This window comes from Martes martes, assembly GCF_963455335.1.
Source record: "Martes martes genome assembly, chromosome: 4".
Lineage (NCBI taxonomy): Eukaryota > Metazoa > Chordata > Mammalia > Carnivora > Mustelidae > Martes > Martes martes.
Genome location: NC_137891.1, coordinates 121826400 through 121848515, shown reverse-complemented (window position 1 = coordinate 121848515; position 22116 = coordinate 121826400). Strand labels below are relative to the sequence as shown.

The following is a 22116-nucleotide window of genomic DNA, read 5'->3' as shown; positions in this document are numbered from 1 at the left end:
GTTTTATGAGAAAGGTAAAGTAAAAAATAAAGACAGAAGAAATTCTGAAAATTAAGGTTCCATTCAGTCAAAATTCTACTCTGGGGTGCCTGGGTGGCACAATGGGTTAAGTGTTCAACTCTTGGCTTTGGCTCAGGTTGTTATCTCAGGGTCCTGAGATGGAGCCCAACATCGAGAGACTCTTTCTCCCACCTCCTATGCCCCTCCCCACTGCCTCTCTCTCTCACAGATAAATAAATAATTCTTTAAAAAAAAAAATCTATTCTGTGATGTTGATGGCTTCTTTGGTTCTCATTTCCTACCCCAATTCTAGAACAAACAAAGCTCAGCAGATGTTAGAGTCTTAAAGTTCAGTAGCTTGTAAATGCATGCAAAAATGAAAACTATTGGAAAGCAAATTAAATTAATAAATACTATTTATTAGCCAACCAAATCATAATTTTATTATCAAAACAAGCAAAATCATTTTATGCATATATCAAAGTATCCATATTAGATTCTAGGCTCCCAAATTACCATTGTTCTCTTGGCCCAGTAACTTACCCCCATCGCACCCCCATCTTTCCTAACCCCAGTCCCCACTGCACCTTCCACAGCCTGAAGCACTCTGCTCAGGTGTTCCCTCCTCTGCAAAGATTTTTTTAACTGTCAAATAAACACATGTACACAGAGAGATTAATCACTCTATTGTTTGTGCTGGTACCCTGTTCCCTACTTTTACTCATAACTATTATTGTAAGACACATATCTGAGTCCCCATTAGACCAGGGTAAGTATTCTGTCTTCTTGGATCTCCACCCCCTGACACAAGGACTTGTTGAAAGTAATTCATGGGTAATTAAAGTATCAACAGCTTATTCATATCCTACCCAATTTCCATATTTTCCCCCCAAAAAATGTTTCCGTGCTTGAAAACTTCTGCAATTTTGCTACTATGAATCATTACCTGCAATTATTCCAGTTAACTAAAAGTTATCATATTCTCAGATGCACCTTCTATCTTATTCCACTTGATGGTGCCAAAAGGTTTTTAACAACATATGTTAGAACCACTACAATTGCAGCTGGGAGAAAACACAGAGAAGCAAGATCTAAACAAGATTCTTTTAATTATTTTAATATAACAAATATTTCATTATCCATAGCTGTTGGTTACTGTAAAGTTTTTGTAATGGTTCTGACTGATCTGGAAATGAAGAAATGAATCAAAAATGAAAATATGTTAATGCAAATAATGTTATTTAGATCTTGATTATTGTCGAGTTTTTTAATGGTTATTGATCTGGACATGATGAAGAGAATAAGTATGAAGAAACATTAAGGCAAACAATGGTGTTTTGAGCCTTTAAAAAAATACAAAATTCAACCATTCAGTCAATTCTGATACACCAAACTCATACAAAGCTCATTAGACAAATGCTTCTAAAATCAGGTTAACTAATTATCTACAGTCATTACTCCCCGATATACTTTCAGTTCCACCTCATGCATGAGCCTTCGCTTCTTCCCCACCCCATCAAAGACAAATGACAAGCAGCAGGAGCAGGAAAAATGTATCTATAGTTAAGAACAGGAAAGGAAAATTGCAGACAAAGTAGGAAACCTAAGGAAGAAAATGTCGGGCCCTAGTAAGATGCAAAGTCAAATGCTTTCATATACGTGTAATGAAGGAAGCAAAAAGACAAGCAAAATTCCTCACATTTATCTTATTTTGAGGACCTAGGCAAGAGCAAAATTTGAACATCTGACACCTATAGTTGATTGGAAACATAAGACACATTCCTGGCACACAGGAGAATGAACACACATACACACACACACACACACACCCCATAAGCCCTCAAATTGGAAAAGTGCTCTTTCCTAAAGATATGCTTCGACTCTCTTGATTATCTATCACTCATGCAATTTGCTTTTTCAAGTTACAGATGGAACTTCCAACTTCAAAACAATTACCAAAAAAAAGAGATGATCAGCTTAAAATGAAAGGTACTTGGTGACTGTGCCTTCTATAGCAGTATGTCCCACAGTGTAACTAACCTAATCAACACTGGTGTTAGGTATGCGCTGTTTTCCTGATAAAGTTTCCTAAGCACAGTGTTCTGTGCCCATGCACTCTATGACTCCAGATCTGGGGTCTGAGAGGGAGCTGCTGAATGGAGTAATACTGGACCACATAACTTCTAAGTTTTCTTCTGGATGTAACATAAATATGACTGGAAGGAAATGTACAAAAATCTTAAACAGAGACTATTCTTATTTTTCTCTTATATCATTTCATCTTTTCCTAATACTAAGTGACCTTTTATAATAAGAGAAAAGTAATGATGACTCTGACCATAGCAGGGACTGGCAGCAAACCCAAAGAAACACAGTTAACAGGCTGGGCATGGGCAGAGCCCCAGGCATATTATATGGTCTTAAGGGAGAATCCATGCCAGCTGGGGTATGAGGTACTGAATACTGATTAATGAACCAATGGAGCCTCTCTCTTCTTGGAGAGTTTGAATGGCTGTGGTCCTGAAGCCCAGGCACCCACACAGAGGCAAGATAACACCCAGAAGTCATGCAGTGGTAGAGGCCGTAAGGCTGGGAAAATAGCGGAGAAAGTAGATAACAAATCAGTAAAAGCAGATCCATGCTTATTTTCAAAATTCCTGGCCTAGAAATTCACTCGACATTAGTTTGGGAAAAGTAGTATCAAGCACATACTGGCCCATTCCTGGATCTGTTCTATTCTCCGAATTTTTGTTCTCTTCCTCCCACATGCTCCATTCAAGCCTCTTTCTGCCCAGTTAACAAGCCAACTGTGCCAAGTACATATTTAAAAAACATTTGTTTTCATGCACAAGGACAGTAGTAACTTCCCTTTCTTCTTAAAAGAAATGCCTTACCTCCAGAAGCCATGGCTTTAGTTTTCTGTCCAACAAAATATCAAATCCCAAGACTTCGAAACAGACACTTTCACTTCCTGGAGGTTGACCAGGTCTGCACATTCGATACGCATGCAGGACATGAGGCTCTGCTACAATCAGAGTCTTTACAACCAACTCCTGCACATATAGTGATTTAAAGGAAAAAAAAAAAAGGTGAAAATGCCTTACAAAAAAAGTTTACATATATGGAAATAAGGCCTGGACCTACAAACAGCACCCTGGCCAAGTTCCCAAAGCTCTATGCCAGGTGGCCCCCGCCACTGCTCTGATTCTTCATGCCACTCCTGCCCTGCTCACTACACTCCATGCAGGCTTGCCTGCTCGGGGCCCCTGGCCATAACTGGTTCCTCCTTCTGGAACACCCCTCCTGATAATCCCATGCCCGGCCTTGATATTCAGGGAGACTTCCCCGATGCTGGAGTCGAAAGTAGCTGCCGTCATCCCTTCTTGCACCACTTCACATGGTATAGAATCAGCACATCTTTTCCTTTTTTTTTTGTTGAGAGCCATGTCCTTGTGCCTATGTTAGTGCCTGTCATTTAGGAGATGCTCAAAATAGTTATGAATAAGTAAAAAGTTGATAAATGTGACTTCTATCTGTTAAATAAATAAGGCTAAGATCATATGCTAGCCTTCTCAGAAACCATGCAGAAGGGTTTAGGAGTGGCAGGGGAAAAAAATTGCAAGGAGGATAAACTATTTCACAAACAGCATAGAACTTCCACTTAGACAAAAGCTGGAAAGGTGGGACAGAATCTAGGAGAGGTGGGCTTCCTTGTGTAGTAGTGATTTTGCAGTTCATAAGGTTTACCTGAGATGAGAGTCCTGACGATTACAGAAATAGCTATCAACACTTTCTGAGAGGACACACAACACTACTAGAGTGAGTTATGAATGCTCATAAAACAAAAAGTTCATTTACTGAAGTTTAAGAACAAGTTATGGATTGTGGAAAAGCTGTCTTGCAGGGGGTTTTGGCTTAGGAATATATGTCTTTTTAAGTCCCTCTCTACAGGTATAGGCAATTTAGCAAGGCAATTAAGAGCTTAGCTCTAAAATCAGGCTTTCTGGGTTTATTCTTGGCTTTGCTTCTTGCTAGATGTACAACCTCAGTTACGTTGCTTTAACTTTGTGAGTCTCACTTTCCCCAAAGATAAAGGGGAAGTAGTAGTAATACCTACTGCAAAAGACTGATGTAAGGACAGAATGTGACTCCATGTAAAACTCTCAGCATAGTGCCTAGAACAGAGTAAACCTTCAGTTAAGTGTTAACTACTACTATTGTTAGTTATTCTATCATTCTTCCTGAATCCCGCCTCCTGTGTCAGGTCAGAAACAAACATTCCACTACCTGGTGGCAGCAATATTCACTGTATGAGAGAAAAAAATTAGAGACAGAAATTAACTTTGCTGTTACCCAGAACCCCAATCCAGATCATATGTGGGGTAAGTATCAGAGATGGCATGAGAGGCTGTTTTACAAAATTTTCATCAAAATAAAAAATTAACAGTAACACTAAAGGATATAAAGACAAAAGTCAAAAAAGCACTTTATATAAGTCTTTGGATATATTAGTGAAGTCACTGGAGAATAGGGGAAAAAAAGTTAAAATCTTGGCTAATAAGAATCTGCATGAAACAACCCAGGCAGGGTGGGGAGAGTGAATAAACAAATCTGTGTTTTTTATACATAAATTACAACTTTATGTATTACAAATTGTGTTTTTTATACATAAAATTACAAATTGTGTTTTTACAATTTGTATTACAAATTGTATTACAATCTGTAATTACAAATCTGTGCTTTTTCTACATAAAACACACATTTGTAAGGAATGCAAAGGCAAGACTGCAGATATATGTGAAAATCAGGAGTGATATAACCAAACATGAATCAAATTCCAAAAACACTTTTGAGAATTTCCAACATAGTGTCATTGCTTTGAAATATGATTTGTAGATTTGTTCATATATGTAAGTATATAAAAAGCATTCAGTAAGGATGGTTTTATGAGTGATTACAATGGTTGTAATTTCTGTGGCTTGATTTTCTATTGATTTCTTATTCATTTTTGACCTACACAGAAGTACACATCTCTGTGCTATGTCGGGGTTCTACTGTATGTTAGTTTTCATACACAGTTACTTTTTAGAGAAATTACCCCCCTAAAAAATGTCATTAGAAAAAAAGTCCCAAGTTAAATTCATGAAATTTGCAAACTATGACATTAAGATAAAAATTTACTGATTGACCGCCTTCTCTACCTCCTCCTGTTTTTATATTATTTCACTAACTCATCTTAAACAGATATCTTTATATACAGTTCTTAGTAAAGATAAATATAATTATAAAATACAATTATAAGATAATTATATGGAAAAGTTAATAACTTCTTAAGTATTAACTCATTGCTTATTTGTAGATTGTTATTATACATTGTAATGTAGGCAAGAACAATGTAAAATTTACCCATTTATAGAAGGGATCATAAATGTTTCTGAGTTTATAGGTGCATATTGACCACATTTAAGTTATATATGAAAATTATATTTTAGGCTCTAACAGAAAGGTTCATTTCTATACACTCTTATTAACATGATTCTTACTTCTATGCCTTCTCCTAACTCATCATGTAGGGAAAGTACCACTTAAAGCCAGTTTTTCTCTCTGATTGATTCTCTCTACTCATTCTTCACCAAGGCAGTCCAAAAAGTTACACCTTTCCACGAGGACTTCTCTGAAGAAGTAAAAACTCAGATGGAAGTGAAAAATTTGATAAAGAAAAAGGAATATCACAGGGCATAGAGAACTTTCTTGTTCTCACTGAGCTAGTCATGAAATGATCCATTCATTAAATCATCCAGGTTTCATCAGGACTGATCTTCCATGTATGAGCTACTGCCCCAAAAAAACAAATTTTACCCCTTCAATGAGTCTAACCTGCTATGATAATAAACTATTATTATTAAAATATTTTTTGAATTTCTGCAAAATTGGCATTGGTAGAATAAATAAGTAGATAAATAAGCACAGCATTATTGTACTCAAAATTATTGTTTGGATGTATTTAGGTTATCGGGAAGATAGAGTAGAAAGTTAATAAGTTGGTGGGCCTCTTATAAAATTCAGTGTACAAACATTTATGCTGGAGCCCCTGAATTTCTAAAAAGTTTTGAATGTGTTGCCAATATTTATAAATCAAGAGACTTAGAGTTTTCACTGGCAAATTAGAAGAATGAGTCACACTGGGCCCAGAATACCATGTAGCACCAAAAGGCTGGTGCTGAGTAGTGTCCACCCCCTTCAGACGTCTTATGCTTTTCAAATCACCATGGTAAACACCCTATTTACTTCTTTGCAGACCATTTCACTCCTTTTTACTTGTCTGACACCCAAGGGTCTCTGGATTTATGTTCTGTGATATAGAAAATAAGGTGTAAAAAATATCAACCAACAAAACAACAAAAAGATAAATACAATGATGCTGATTTTTCTGATTTTCTCAAGAGAACCAAATTAACTATGAATTTTCATGTCCATTTTCCATGACATATTTATTTAAATTATATAGTATTTGTCCCCAAAGGCAAGCTAAACCATACTGCATAGCCCTCTCATATTAAGTCCTCTTCTAACTTTGAATACCATTGTGATACCTCTGCTAGGATTAATAAAGGGTCAGTCAGTTTCACTGAGGATATCTTCTCAGATCTGCTTCCTTTATTCTCTTTACCATTACCATTTGCAATGCTGTCCACTGCCATGGTTTTAAGTATCAGTCACACCCCAAACCTACACCTCGAACTGCCTGCTTGATCTTTCTACCTGAGAAAACATTTTAAGTTCAACAAATCTCTACTGGAACTCATTATCATAGCCTCATGACCTTTTAACTAACAGTTTAGTGCAGGTGTCAGTGCCTCCAGAAAGCCCTTCTCCAAACCCCACCCATAGAAAGCTACTATCTGGTCTTCCTCTACATTCCCACAGAATCTGGTGCATCGCTCTGTTGTTGTATGTGTTAAATTACACTTTATTAACAACTTCTATGTGGAACTTTCTTACCAAACTCCAAGTTTTTTGAGGATTGGAGCTGTATCTCATAAATCTTCAGATTATCAGCCAGAAACAAGCGTATATTATGGGTTCATTAAGTGTTTAGTGAATGACTGAATGAAAGTAATGAATAGAACTCTTTTCCCTCACCTATAAAACTAAACTCCAGATTGTCTCAAAATAAATTCCTTTCTACTCTATTTCAGATAAAGTGACGCCCATTCTCCCTATAATTCCTCCTTAAAACTGCAGAGTAATGTCTGACTACTTCTCCCTGATTTTGGACATTCAGTTAATGTCAATGCTGACCTCACTGTCACCTCTTCCACTGTGGTTCATTTCAGGCCATTCTTTTCACTTAAACTACCTCTAGGTGCCTTCCTCTACCTACTCTTGGTCTGTACTATACCCATATTCAGATTTACCTTTTAAATTCACAGTCAATGGCCTTACTACTCTCCTCCTACTCCCCTCCCTTAAAATCTGGAAGGAATGAATCCTTACTGCCTATCAAGTTAAGCCTTGATTTTCAGACCTAAAATTTTGCCTCCACATATCTTTTCAGCCATAAGTCCCCACAAAATTCCCAAAATACCAGATGTGTCAACCTGGGCCACTTACCACTATTTTCATACATCTGTGCCTTTACTTATGCTTTTATTTGCACCTAGAACTCCCTCTCTCCAATACCTAGCAATAAAAATAGCATTTATCAAGGTCTGTCACAATTCCCACTTCCCTCATGAAAATAGTTTATCTGCCCAATCTAATGTAATCTGTTCTTTATTTAAAATGCTGATGATGGGGCACCTGGGTGGCTCAGTGGGTTAAAGACTCTGCCTTTGGCTCAGGTCATGATCCCAGGGTCCTGGGATCGAGCCCTGCATCGGGCTCTCGGCTTAGCAGGGAGCCTGCTTCCTCCTCTCTCTCTCTACCTGCCTCTCTGCCTACTTGTGATCTCTGTCAAATAAATAAATAAAATCTTAAAATTTTTTAAATAAAGAATAAAATGCTGATGATCCTTTAAATTAATCTGAAGAAAGAGAGTTATAATTGTGAAAATGGTATAATCTTACTGAAATATCACTCCAAAACTTAGCAACATCATGTTGATTTGCTTGTAGGAATTCTGTAAACCACTTGATGGAACGTTTGCTGCCTTTGTTTTCCGTCTCATCCCTTTCAAAACGCTCATTGTGCTTGTTCACAGAGTAGTTTGTTAGATGCATGTATAACTGGGTCTGTAACAAGTAAGAACCAAAGTTGTCATCAGCTATGAAACTCTAGAACTGTGAGCTTTCACAGACCATAAAGCAACCAAAGATGAAAGACAATTTTAAAGTTTTAAAATATACAGATCAACAATTTCATGATGATTTAGATAATTTTCAAATTAAATACAATGGCACATTTCTAATAAAAGGATTATAAATGTAGTCATCTACAAAGTTACTTTATATATTATTCAAAATATATCTACCATAAAAAGCATTAAAATAATTATATGAAACTGAAATTACACACTGCTAAGCAAGAAAAACTGTTTGTTTTTGTTAATTTGTTTTTAATATTTTTATTGATAGTTCTCACCCATATGTGTTTTGGGAAGAGAATTTTCTAAGAGAGCATTCTGTGTTGTTTCAAAGAAAAATAAAAAATGAAATCTCAAGTAAGTAGCATGAATCAAAAGGCAGGACTACCAAACACAACCTCTGCCTTGCATAGGAACTAGGAGGCCACCAGAACTCATTCACGAGACAGAGCGCACTTTGAATCAGCAGACAGAAGCAGCACACAAGGCTGTACAGAGTCTAAATGATTAACAGTAAATTAACAGTACTCCTTACTGGAGCTGTTATGCCTTAGCCTCTTTGCACTTTTATATTTGTTGTTACTGTTATCCTCAAATAACTTGAAAAAGAATCCAAAATTTTAATCCTTTTGTAATTGTCAACTAATACATATCTAATGATTCCTTATCAATCTAGCATAAACATTCATCAAATCTGTATCTCCTACCCTCATGAGCTATTCCCAGGAGTTACTTTAGAGAGCAATGTTGCATCACAATGAATATATACTTCATGTACATGATTATTATTTAGGTTTGTTAATAACCAAGTATATTTGGTTATTATATTATATTTTATTTTCACTGCAGTTACTTAGGTCTACAGTATAAAATCTTTGAAACAAATGTGCAGAAGTGATCATTTGAGCTACATGTAGTTTACTAACCCAAGTGCCCATCACTAATTAAGAATTTATTTTTTCATTCTGGGGCACCCGGGTGGCTCAGGTCCTGATCCCAGGGTCCTGGGATGGAGCCCTACATTGGGCTTCCTGCTCAGCGGGAAGCCTGCTTCTCCCTCTCCCACTCCCCCTGCTTGTATTCCCTTCCTCGCTGTCTTTCTCTCTGTCAAATAAACAAAAATCCTTAAATTTAAAAAAAAAAAAAGGAATTTATTTTTTCATTCATTAAACAGTATTTATGGAGCACTTACTTACTATCTGCAGGAACTGGTACTGGGCACTGTGGATACATAGATAAACAAGATAGATACAGTCCCTACCCTAATGAAACTTAGGAAAAAGCTTTAAATTAAGTGATATTTAAAAGAAAGAGCATAAATCTTATGCTTGTCTAACTGTAAATGTTTGACCTGAAGAAAAAGGAAATTAATCGAACTATGGAATTTCCTAGTTGCCAAAATATAAATCATTTTTCAATTTTAAAAAAGTTGGAAAATAATTTTTTGAGGGGTTCTCCATTTGGCAAGAATTTCTTGAAACAAATAATAATAGCAGTAATAAAAACTCTAGCTATCTTAGTGAAAAAGTGAGTAAAAAATGGAACTGTGCGTTTTTCTTAAAACAGGATCTTTGGAGCACCTGTGTGGCTCAGTTGGTTAAGTGACTGCCTTCGGCTCAGGTCATGATCCTGGAGTCTCGGGATCAAGTCCCACATCAGGCTCCCTGCTCGGTAAGGAGTCTGCTTCTCCCGCTGACCTCTCTCCTCTCATGCTCTCTCACTCTTAAATAAATAAATAAAATCTTAAAAAAAAAAACAACAACAGTATCTTTGTAAGTAGGATTGGAAATTCTAGTTTCATATCCACCTCAACAAAAATCCCCTTCTAAGTAGTTCATTGCCAGTTGGACATTGGCCATAAGCAGTGAAGACAGTTATAAACCAAATAGTAACTTGCAAGGAATGAAAAGGATAAAACTATTCTCCACCCCATTTTTTAGCATGTAGGCTCAATAGAGTGAATTGGGATATACAAAACTTTTCAAGAACTGGCTAAATGTTACACTGGTAGCAAAAAAATAAATGGTTATTATATTTCAGTGCCTGAAATTCTCTGTCTTATGATCTCCTTATATGCAGTTTACCAATATTTAATTCTTAGAAATACACACAGCTCTTCACAAAATACATGCTATTTTAAAAACTGGAAATAGAAGAAACAAATATGCAACAGTATGCCAGTGAGAAGCATTGATTTATTTTTTCCAGTCTTTTTTTCTTAAGCTAACATTTTACATAATTGGGATCTCACTTTACATAAAACTTAAAATTCTATATATATATTTTTTTACTCTTTCATATCTTAATCTAGGAATTTGATCATGGAGTTGAAAAAGGTGAACTTTTAAATTTTAGAGACCTATTAGGAACACTGACACTTATATAGGAGAAGATCATTCTTTTTACATGTAAACCAAAGCCACAAGATTACATGATTCAAAAGCAATTGGCACAGTGAGACCTTGAGGTTACATTTCCTGAATACCATACTTTCTTTCTTATTTCCTAATCTAGTGTATTTAAGCAAATCACATACATATAATTTAAGACATTAAAATAAATCACTCTATTACCTAAATGAGCTTCCAAGTCTTATTACTCTTTTTTCTCAAAACATGACTATCTACCTTACAATGTATTATTCACACCAATTATTTTAATTATAAGCTAAGAGCTGACGAGTCTCAAATTAGGCCTATAGCTTGGTTCTCTCTTCTGAACTCTACACTTATGCTATACATCCAAATGCTTATAGCCTAGATCCGTTTGGAGGCTGTGCAGGCATGTCAAACCAAACACACTGGCTTCCTGCAAGACCTTTAATAGCCCCTATATTTCCTACCACGGTGAATCATACATCATCCATCCAATTGGCCCATGCCAAAATTCTTGAGTTTTATCCTTAATTTCTCTCTCCTTTTCCTCTTGTTCTACAAATCTAACCTGTCAGTATATCAATGTTATCCACATTATCACAAATCTATCTTAAATCTATATTCTTATTGTTAGTATAGTCCTTCTGCTACTACTTCAGATAAGGCCATCTTTCCCCTCACCGGTGTTTAGACTGGAAAACAGCTTCTCCCATACCCTCACCTCTCCCATCCATCTACATCTACATCCATCCCTCACGTTCCCCACAGATAGACCAGGTGACTTTTTAAGATAAAAATCTCACTCCTTCTTTCCTTCTTTAAAATTTTTCAATGCTTCCCTTCTACTTAGGTTAAATTCCAAAATCCTAGACATGGCCTAAAAAGCCCTGAAAGATCTCTTCTGCAGGCTCCTCATCCTCATCTCTGAACACCCACCCCGTCATGGTCTGTATTTAGCCATACTGAACATGAGTGCTTTCTCTAGATACACCATACCTCTGGGCCATTTTTCTCTATGAACTTCCACCCCACCCCACTCTGCCCCCAACCTGGCTAGCCCTTCATTATTCATATTTCACTTAGCAATCTCCCTCTCTAAACTTTATCTCCAGCTGCGTTAGACGCCCTTGCTATGCACTGCCTTAGCACCCTCAGTGTCATAGACCATTACACTTACCATCAGGTATTATAATTGCTTATTTTATTTTCTGCCTCCCCACTAGACTGTTGCTTTTGAGAGGTCAAGCACTGTATCTGTCTTGGTCACTGTTTTTCCAAAACCAGCACAATGCCTAGAATGCAGTAGAGTGCAAATATTACTTGGTGATTGAATATATTCACACCTTATGACCTTTAAAGAGATGATTCTTTCCTTTATCTTCCTTTCCAGTGAAAAATTTACAGTTCTCTTATTCTTCCTTTGCCAGGTTTACAACATTTTTCATTAATTGAACATAGCAACATTTATAATCAGTCATTATGTAATTTTTAAAATACGACTTTCAGTGCAGTTAATTGCGTGCATAACATTGGAGGAGAACAATAACCAGGCTTTTGACAAAATGGGAAATAATAATTATAATTTTTACTATAATTAGTAGGTCCAAAAATAAGGTAGAGGTTAACTAAACTTTTAAGTATGGATAATAAAATTTGTGACTTTCATGATAAATTATGATAATAAATTACAGTTTGACCTTCATAAACCATAAACTGTTGTTTATGGTTTCATCATAATTTCATCATAATTTCATCACTTTCATCAGTGTGTTATGCCTATACAAAGGAAATCTTAATGGAAAAATATCTATAGAAAGCTCCATTTAATAGATTTTAAAATGCACACTGAGACTACCAGTTTATGTCTCTACTTTACATTTGGTCAGTGTAAATTTACCATCTTTTCTTTTGTGCAAAGTGACAAGTTAATAACTCTGCTTTCTGATAACTCTCACTTTCTCTGTTTCATATACTTTCTCCCACATCCTGCTTGTTAAACCCTAACCTGTGATATAAAGCTTGCTCAAATACCACCTCCTCCATGAAAAGCTAAACATAAACTATCCTTCTACTCAACTCCATGATACTCTGCTCTGTACTTGTCAGTGAGATATTATTTTTATTTATATTTCTAAATGAATCATTTCTATCCAGGGCCAAAGCATACACACATGTGCTTTGAAATCCATTTCTATATAGGGTTATTGTATATACATGTGTCCATGTCATTTCTATGCAAGACCATTACATACACATGTGCTTTGAAATCCAGCCTTGTGCTTGCAGACAGCACCCAAAGGGAGTGCTCTCCTAATTAGCCTGCTGGAGGAGACACCTTTTTATCTTTCTAATTTTCACAAAGCTGTCTATAAATGAGAAGAAGTCTTGTTTATGTACATAATTCCTAACTATAAAAACCTGATAAGGGGTACTTTGATTCATATAATCTTTACATACAGTGCATACTCTAAGAAGTACAAGTTGAACAAATGAATAAAACCATATATTCTGTCTGGTATCACTTACCAAATTAGACTCATTAGGTGGAATGTATTTCTCTGTTCCCATTCGCACAAGTCCATCATGGTAGAGAAATATTTTCAGTGGATCACATGATGTCACCAGAATATAAATTCGTAAATCAAACTTGTAACCTTCCATTAGAAAAGGCTTTTCAATGTACTCTTGAACAATCAGATGATCCTGAGATGGAAGTTTGTCACCATTTCTTATCAAAGAAATTCTAAGTTAAAAAAAAAGTTAAAAGACTAATTTGATATGGGGTCAAGATATTTACAAAGTTACAGGTAATACTCAAGAGGAAAATGGTGGAGTAGGGAATCCCAAAGTCTGTCCCTCCACAAAAGCAATAAACAGCCAAAAGATAGTCAGAATTAACTTTTTTTGGAAAACCAGAAACTGACCAAAAGCTTGTAACAACCAAGGAGCACTTAATTTAAAAAAAAAAAAAAAAAAAAAAAGCCAAATCTATATAAAATGAGCTTTGTGGCATTTTAACTTACTCTGGCCCATTCCCCAACCTCAACTCATCCACAGGCTTGAACAATAGCCCATGTGTCCAGTACAGGTCCTGGTTCTGGAGGAAGCAGAATAGACCTTATTCTTGTGGTAGTTTTCTTGCTCTTGTTACTGTTGTTTTACTGTCTGATGGCTCCCTGAAGGAACTCAAGGACGGCTTTTATCTTGCCTAATTAAGAACTCTCCTAGTGTTGAGGCAGCTACTTGTGGGGCGGGGGGGGGGGGGGGGGGGGATTGTTGAAAACATATGAAGACAAATGCAGTAGTTCCAGGGCCGCCTAGGTGGCTCAGTGGGTTAAGCCTCTGCCTTCAGCTCAGGTCATGATCTCAGGGTCCTGGAATCGAGCCCTGCATTGGGCTCTCTGCTCAGCAGGGAGCCTGCTTCCCCCTCTCTTTCTGCCTGCCTCTCTGCCTCCTTGTGATCTCTGTCAAATAAATAAATAAAATCTAAAAAAAAAAAAAATGCATTAGTTCCTGCTGCCTATGACAACCAATAAATGTTGGAGAAAACAATATACTAACTAAAAATATTGGAAAGAAAAACTAAAGTATGAGAATCTTTGGGGAATAAAAGCTTTGAAAAGCTCAGACATATTTCTGGGCATCTAGAACACCATGTGCATGCCCAAGGCTAAGTGCATGCTCAGGAAAGACTTGAAAGGCCCTAAGCTCTTACCTCTGGTTAACCATCAGGCTCTGCACAAGCATGAAGTGAAGACTAGGGCAGAGTTTTAAACTGCCCAGTCGAATGCTGAAGGCATATTCCAACACACATATATACCCTTCTACAAGGACTGGGAGTTTGGGTTTGGGGGAGGTTTTCTTGGTTTGTTTCATTTTGTTTTGTTTTGTTGCTTGCAAGTGTTTGAGGAGATGTCTGTCCACTTACAAGCTAAGCACGCTCCCCCAAAAGAACAGGAACTTCAGTGCCACACACAACAAAAAATACAGACTTCACAAAATTATTTCAGAAAGATAACTAAACAAATAAAGAGCAACCATAACAAGCAGCAACAAAAAACCTTTCAGGGGAGAGAATCCGATTTCCAGCATCGCTATATTATAACATTCAAAATGTCTGATTTCCAACAAAAAACTATGCATCATGCAAAGAAAATTAAAGTATGGCCCATACACAGGAAAGGTACCAATTAATAGAAAGACAGACATTGGGCTTATTAGACAATCAATTATTTAGATCAACTGTTTTAAATCTGTTCAAAGGGTTAAAGGAAACCATATGGAGAGAACTGAAGGAAACCATGAGAAGAATATCTCACCAAATAGAGAATATCAAAAGAGATAGAAGTTTTTGTTTTTGTTTTTGTTTTTGTTTTTGTTTTTAAAAGAGTGGAGGGAACCAAACTGAAATTCTGGAGTTAAAAAAAAACAATAACTGAAACAAAAAAATTCATTAGCAAGGCTAAACAGAAGATATAGGAAGTCAGAAAAAAAATTAATGAACTTGAAGGTAGATCAATTGAGACTGACTAGGTCTGAGGAACAGAAAGAAAAAACAATGAAGAAAAATGAAAGGGCTTAAGAGTTCTATGGTTCACCATCAAGAATATCAACATACACACAATAGGAATCTTAAAAGAAGAGGAGAGAGAGAAAGGGACAGAAAGAATATTTAAAGAATTAATGGCTGCAAACTTCCCAAATTGATGAAAAACTAACTATATATCCAAAGAACTCAATTAACTCCAAGTAGGATAAATTCAAAGACATCCACACTGAGACATATTATAATAAAACTGTCAAAAGCCAAGACGGAGAGAATCTTCAAAGCAAGACTAAAGCTACCTATCACACTCTATTAATCCTCAATAAGATAAATAGCTGATTTCTCAACAGAAACAATGGAGACTAGAGGCAGTAAGATGATATATTCAAAGTGTTGACAGAAAGACAGAGGAAAAAATAGAATAAAATAAAATAAAGTAAAATAAAATAAAATAACCTGTTAAACAATAATTCTATATCTGGAAAAAGTATTCAAAATTGAAAAAGAAATTAAGATATTCCCAGATAAAAACTGATAGCTTGTTAATAATATAGTTGGCCTATAAGAAATGCTGAAGAGAATTCTAATGAAAAGACACTAGACAGTAACTCAAATCCACACAAATAAATAAAAAACACCAGTAAAGGTCACTACATAAGTAAATATGAAAGTCACTATTAATGTAGTTTAGATTTGTAATTCTTTTTTCCTATTTTACGTAAAATACAACTGCATTAAACAGTAATTATAAATCTATGTTGATGGGCACACAATGTAAGAAAATGTAATTTGTAACAATAATAATATAAAGAGGGACAGAGCTATATAGAAGCAAAGTGAAGGGCTCTTTTGTTTTTGTTTTACTACTGAAACTAAGTTGATATTAATCTAAACAAGATTGTTATAAATTGAGGTATTAATTATAATCCCAGGGAAGCCATTAAAAAAAAATTCCAAAACAGATTCAAAGGGGGTACATGCAACCTGGTGTTTATAGCAGCAATATCAACAACAGCCAACTATGGAAAGAGCCCAAGTATCCACCAACTGATGAATGGATAAAGATGCAGTGTGTATATGTGCAATAGAATATTACTCAGCCATCAAAAAGAATGAAATCTTGCCATTTATAGCAATGTGAATGGAGCGAGAGTGCATTATGCTAAGCGAAGTAAGGCAGTCAGGGATAGACAAATACCGTAAGATTTCACTCATATGGGGAATTTAGGAAACAAAATAGATAAGTAGATAAATAGATAAACATGTGGGAAGGGGAAGGGGGAAAAAAGAGAGAAGGAGAGAGGGGGAGGCAAACCATAAGAGGCTCTTAAAAATAGAGGACAAACTGAGGGTTGATGGAGGGAAGTGGGCAGGGAATGAGCTAAATGGGTGATGGGTATTAAGGACAGCACACATGTATGATGAGCACTGGGTATTGTATGTAAGTGAGTCAAAAAATTCTATTCCTGAAAAAAAAATAATTAAAATAATTTAAAAATTTTTAAACTCACAAATATATAGTAAAGGAAATGACAAGAAAATTAAAATAGCACACAATAAAATATCTATTTAATATAAAATAGAGTAGAAAAAGAGGAATTGAGGAATGAAAACTATATCAAGACACAGAAAACAAATAGCAAAATGGCTGAAGTAAATCTTTCCTTATCAATAATTACAAATGGATTAACTCTCCAACTAAGACTAGCATTGGCAGAATGTATTTAAAAAAAAATGGTCCAATCACACACTGTCTACAAGAGATTCACTTCAGATTCAAAGATACAAATAACTTGTAAGTGAACAAATAGAAAAGATACTCCATGCCAAAAGTAGTAAAAGAGAACTGGAGTGGTATACTAGTATTACACAAAATAGACTTAAAGAGAAAATTTGTTGTAAGAGACAAGGACAATATGCAATGATAAAATGATAAATCAAAAGATTAAAATAACATATATGTGTTTTTGTTAAAAGCAGCCTCGGGACATCTGGGTGACTCAGTTAAGTGTCTGCCTTCAGCTCAGGTCATGATCCTGGGGTCCTGGGATCAAGTCCCACATCCAGACCCAGCTCAATGGGGAGCCTGCCGCTTCCCCTACTTGTGTGCTCTCTCTCTCTCTATGACAAATATGTAAGTAAAATCTTTAAAAATAAAAAAAATTAAAGCAGCCTCAGCCATATTTTCTCTGAAAAAGTACACTGCAGAAAATGAACATTAGAAAGCAAAAGGACACAGGAATATTAAGTTGTGTAATCTATGTTCAGCTAACACGTCTAGTTCATGGTACCTTAGCTTAAAATGTGCTTTACTCATTCTTAATTTAATCACCATGGCTCGAAAAAGAAAAAAACTCATTTGTAAAGCAAAGAGGATATAATTATTTTGCTTTAAATGTCTAGCTATTGAAAGAGTAACTACCTTTCTATTTTTTTCTCCAAGTCAATTTGGCTCTACTATCTACTGAATTTTATCCTCCAAGGTTACTCTAAAATTATTATAAATACAAATTTTATGTTTAAGAAAAAAATTAGAGGGGCGCCTGGCTGGCTCAGTGGGTTAGGGCCTCTGCCTTTGGCTCGGGTCGTGATCCCGGGGTCCTGGGATCGAGCCCCACGTCGGGCTCTCTGCTCTGCGGAGAGCCTGCTTCCTCCTCCCTCTCTGCCTGCCTCCCTGCCTGCTTGTGATCTCTTTCTCTCTGTCAAATAAATGGATGAAATCTTAAAAAAAAAAAAATTAGAAAACATCTTTTTTCTCTATTTTGTTGTCTCCTATGAAAGTCTTTCAACTGATTTAATCTTTAAATTGAAGAACTGAAGCCTGTGGGACAGGAAAAAATAGCTCAATAAATATTTAGTTCCAAAAAAGCAACAGAGACACATTTTATTATTTTTTCATATTCAACCATGAGTGAATGCTCACATTTATTCTTTTTCTCCAATTTTTTTTTTAAACTTTTATATGTTCTGGCTGAAAAATACCTACCCATGACCCATTGCACCATTGGCTGGTTTTACTATAAAAGTTTTCTGCTTTCTTTTTTTCTTCAATTCTTTCATGTAGTTCTGGAATTGGGTATATTCAGCAGGGAAGATCCATGTTCGAGGAACAAAGGTATAATCCAGAGGCCGGGACTTGATCATTCTGTAAATTAGAGATAATATGAAAAGTAATTTCCATTCACACTTTTCTAAATTTTCTTTCTCTGTGCTATTGGCATTTATTGCAAGGATTTAAATTCCCACTATTTCTTCATTTACTGATTCATTCAACATATGTCTCTAAAGCACCTACTATGTGCTAGGCATTATTCTGGACACTGGGGATACATCAGTGAAAGAAAAGGACAAGATTCTCTGTCCTATGTACCAATTCATACATTGGTAGATCATTCGAGTATACACTATATGTTAGGCACTAGGGATATCAAGGTAAATTAATATGGGATAGGGCACTAGGTATACACTATATGCTATAGTGTACTATATTCGAGTATACAGTATATGCTAGGCACTAGGGATATTAAGATAAATTAATATTCTCTACCCTAAGGAATTTACAAATAGGCTATTAAATACAGTGTGGTAAGTGCAATAAAGACATACATGGCAAGGTAACGAGGAAATAGTCATTAACTCTGCCCCTGGGATGAGAGGGTGGGTAGCAGGAAATAGTTCACCACCAGGTGCCGTTCATGTTGCGTCTTTGAAGATAACATTGAGTCCTCTGAGGCACCCATAAGGAGCAGTATTGATCATTTTCTCCTACACTATTTTTGAAGTTTAACTACTTTTCTGAAAAAACCATGCGAACCTCTGAGTATACTAGAAATTTTGTTTCATTTTGTTTTAACATGAACTACATATGTCTCTACATGTGGTTTTATGGCTACAACGTATGTCCTGATATTTTTATATTTGCTACTAATCAGACTGCCTATTTGATACATAATTTAAGGATAAAACTACATATAAAATGCTTACTTTTGATTAATCCCAAATATTGACCATTTTGTACATATTGATTCCCAATAAAAATGAAGAAATTAGAAGAAATATTTTCAAATATTATCCATTAAAGAAAATCTGATTATTTTTAAAAAAAAGCTCCTTTTAATAAATGTAAGCAAGTCTCTTATAGATAAGGAGATATTGTCCCCAGATGAGACTGGTAAAATCTAAAATGAAACCACAGCACATGGGATGCACAGAGGTTGAGCTGACATTCTAAAACTAGGGTGTGGCATATGGAAGCTACATGGCCTTCAGCAGCTATAGGTTCCTATGGTTATCATATTTCAAGTGCTCTTTCAAGAAAACCCTATAAGTCGTATTTCCACCATGAGAAGGGAAATAATTACCAACTCTATCTGTCAAATCCAGAATAAGCCAATAAACTAAATAATCTCAATACAAAATAGGCTAACACTGACTGGTTTGGAAAACACACATACACACATAAACACAAAGCTAAAGGAAACACAGGATCAGTGCTGATGTCCTTGTTTTTGTGTCCAATACCTTTAAATGTATTTATATTTTTAACAGTGATATGAAATTAGATCAATTTAAAGTTTTAATTAAAATAATATATTTTAAACTAACCACGCAGAGTATTTATGAATGATACCATTCTTTCACATACATACATACCTGGAAAAAATCCAAGCACATATATATTCAAGAGAAAACTTTATTCCATTTAGCAATCTAGCACAAATCATTTGGTGTAAAAATGTATAGCCTCAAAACAGACCCGCAGTCTTAACTTAGGAATTTGGAAATATGGAATAATTTCTGTTCATAGTTGTCATGGATTTACTAAATGATATTAAGCATGTAATTTAATTAATTTGATTTTTATATAAGTAGGTCATTACTTTCTATCTAATAGAAGGTTCTTTTTTCCTTAAGGAAAATTCCAAGGATCTTAGAAAAATAAGAAATTGCCTATGTGTAATAGCTACTAATGGGTCTACAGTTAACCTTCTTGTTCTCTACAAAGCAGGTAGAATGATCTTTTCAAAATGCAAATCTGTCTTTCTACCAGCTTCACCCCCACTCCTCCTCTCCTGTGGAATTTAGGATAAGGACTATAATCCTAACCATCACCCTTCAGCTAATCTCTCCCATTCCCATCATGTCTCTGTGCTCCAGCTACACTTGACTTTATTTCAGTATCCTGACTATTCCTGCTTTCTCCCACCATATGACCTCAGACCATACAATTTATCCTACCCAGAAAACTGTTCTCTACCATTTTCACCAATAAACTCCTCTCAGCATTCATATTTAAGCTTCCACATCACATCCTCGGGGAAACTCTCCAGTGTCTGCCTCAGCCAGAAGTCCTTCACTATCCACTAATTGACTACTATGTAACTCTACTTCATTGCACTTATCACAGTTACAACCCAAAGTTGTAAAATCCACAAGTCTGATTTTGATCACCTGATGTGCCCAAAGGCCAGGACATTGCCCAGTGTATAATAGATATTTAATAAATGTTAGATGAAAGTAAATGACTTCAATGAAACACATGTCCAAAAATTTACGGAGGGAATTCCCTTTCCTCTGAAGTCTGTTCTTGCTATAATCCCTGTGTTAGTAAATTGTCCCCACCTACATGTTTCCTAAGCCAGAAGCTAGCAGTCATCTTGGACACTGCTCTCCTCCTCCCCTTCGATTCGCACATCACAGCAGCTTTCCAGTCCTGTCAATTCTATCTTTTCCCTATTTTCCAGATGCATTTTCTCTCCCCCATTCCCACTACCTCTCCTTTGGTTCATCAGATGTTGACGATCATCACCTCCTTCAGGGCTTCCTCCCTCCTTTCTCCCCCTTCTTTGAATCCATTTTCTACAGGCCCACCAAGAATATGCAAAACATACCATTTCTCTACGCAAAGCCATTTAAAAAGTTCTCATTTTTCTCAGGATAAACAGAAATGTTTGCTAAGTAGTTAAAGAGATTAAAGAATCAATGATTAAATGATTGAATAAAACATAGTAACATGGTGAATGCAGCCTGGCCTTTGCATTTACCTGCAGCAGCATCACAAACTGAGCCTCCCGACACCCTATAAAACCACAGAAACTACTTAGAAGTTCCCCCAAACATATCATGTTGGCTTAAGTTTCCATATAGTTTCTCTCACTGCCGCCATTGCCTACAGTCTCCTTGCCTTCTTCTCAAAGGGTGAACTCCTATACACTTTTCAATATCCATTTTGCATTTGAATTCCCCAGAAAACCATCCAAACCCTCCTAGAAATAACCTCTGTCATCATCTTTGTCACTGCCATACACTGACTCTCCCCTAATGTGGTACCATCAAACTGTATTATATGTACATCACTCTTTCTCCCTTACTAAAATTTGAGTTCTAGGCAGGGACTAGGCCTTATTCATCTTGTTTACCTGTTAGCAGCAAAAAAATATTTGTTGGGTGAGTGTATAAACTTTCACATGATGCATATAAATATTTAGTTATACACCAAGTTTCCTAACCTTTCTCTGTTTGAGTTTTCTTTTTTAAAAATTTTCTTAAATTATCACTCCATTTCCTTAAACAAAAAAAAAAAAAACCTAATCCACAGAAATATAAATTGCATAAAAATTCTGCAGTTCATTTGGTATAATGCTTGAGAACTTGTGAACAGTTTTTCCCATAACAGTAGATTGTTACTCCAAATAGTGGTCTCAGATGTATATATATATATTTATCTCAGAGACCTGGGTAGGGACATACACATATGCCTGTGTGTAAGTGTGTGCACAAATGCACCTACTCTAGTGTCCGGCACACATTAGATGCTCAAAAAAACATAGATGCTCAATAAGCACGATATAAACATACACACAATGTATTATGTTGCTGAACCACAGTGA

The 22116-nt window shown here is 35.9% G+C and overlaps 1 protein-coding gene across 1 annotated transcript in view; it reads right to left on the bottom strand.

Moving 5' to 3' along the window:
* Nucleotides 1–22116, bottom strand: part of TTLL7 (tubulin tyrosine ligase like 7) — a 144419-nt gene that overhangs the window by 64780 nt on the left and 57523 nt on the right. The window contains exons 6-9 of the mRNA XM_080803176.1: nt 18213–18371; nt 13207–13423; nt 8070–8234; nt 2895–3053 (exon numbers count right to left, since the gene is read on the bottom strand). Coding sequence (XP_080659302.1) covers nt 2895–3053; nt 8070–8234; nt 13207–13423; nt 18213–18371 — 700 coding nt within the window. The remainder of the gene's footprint in view (nt 1–2894; nt 3054–8069; nt 8235–13206; nt 13424–18212; nt 18372–22116) is intronic.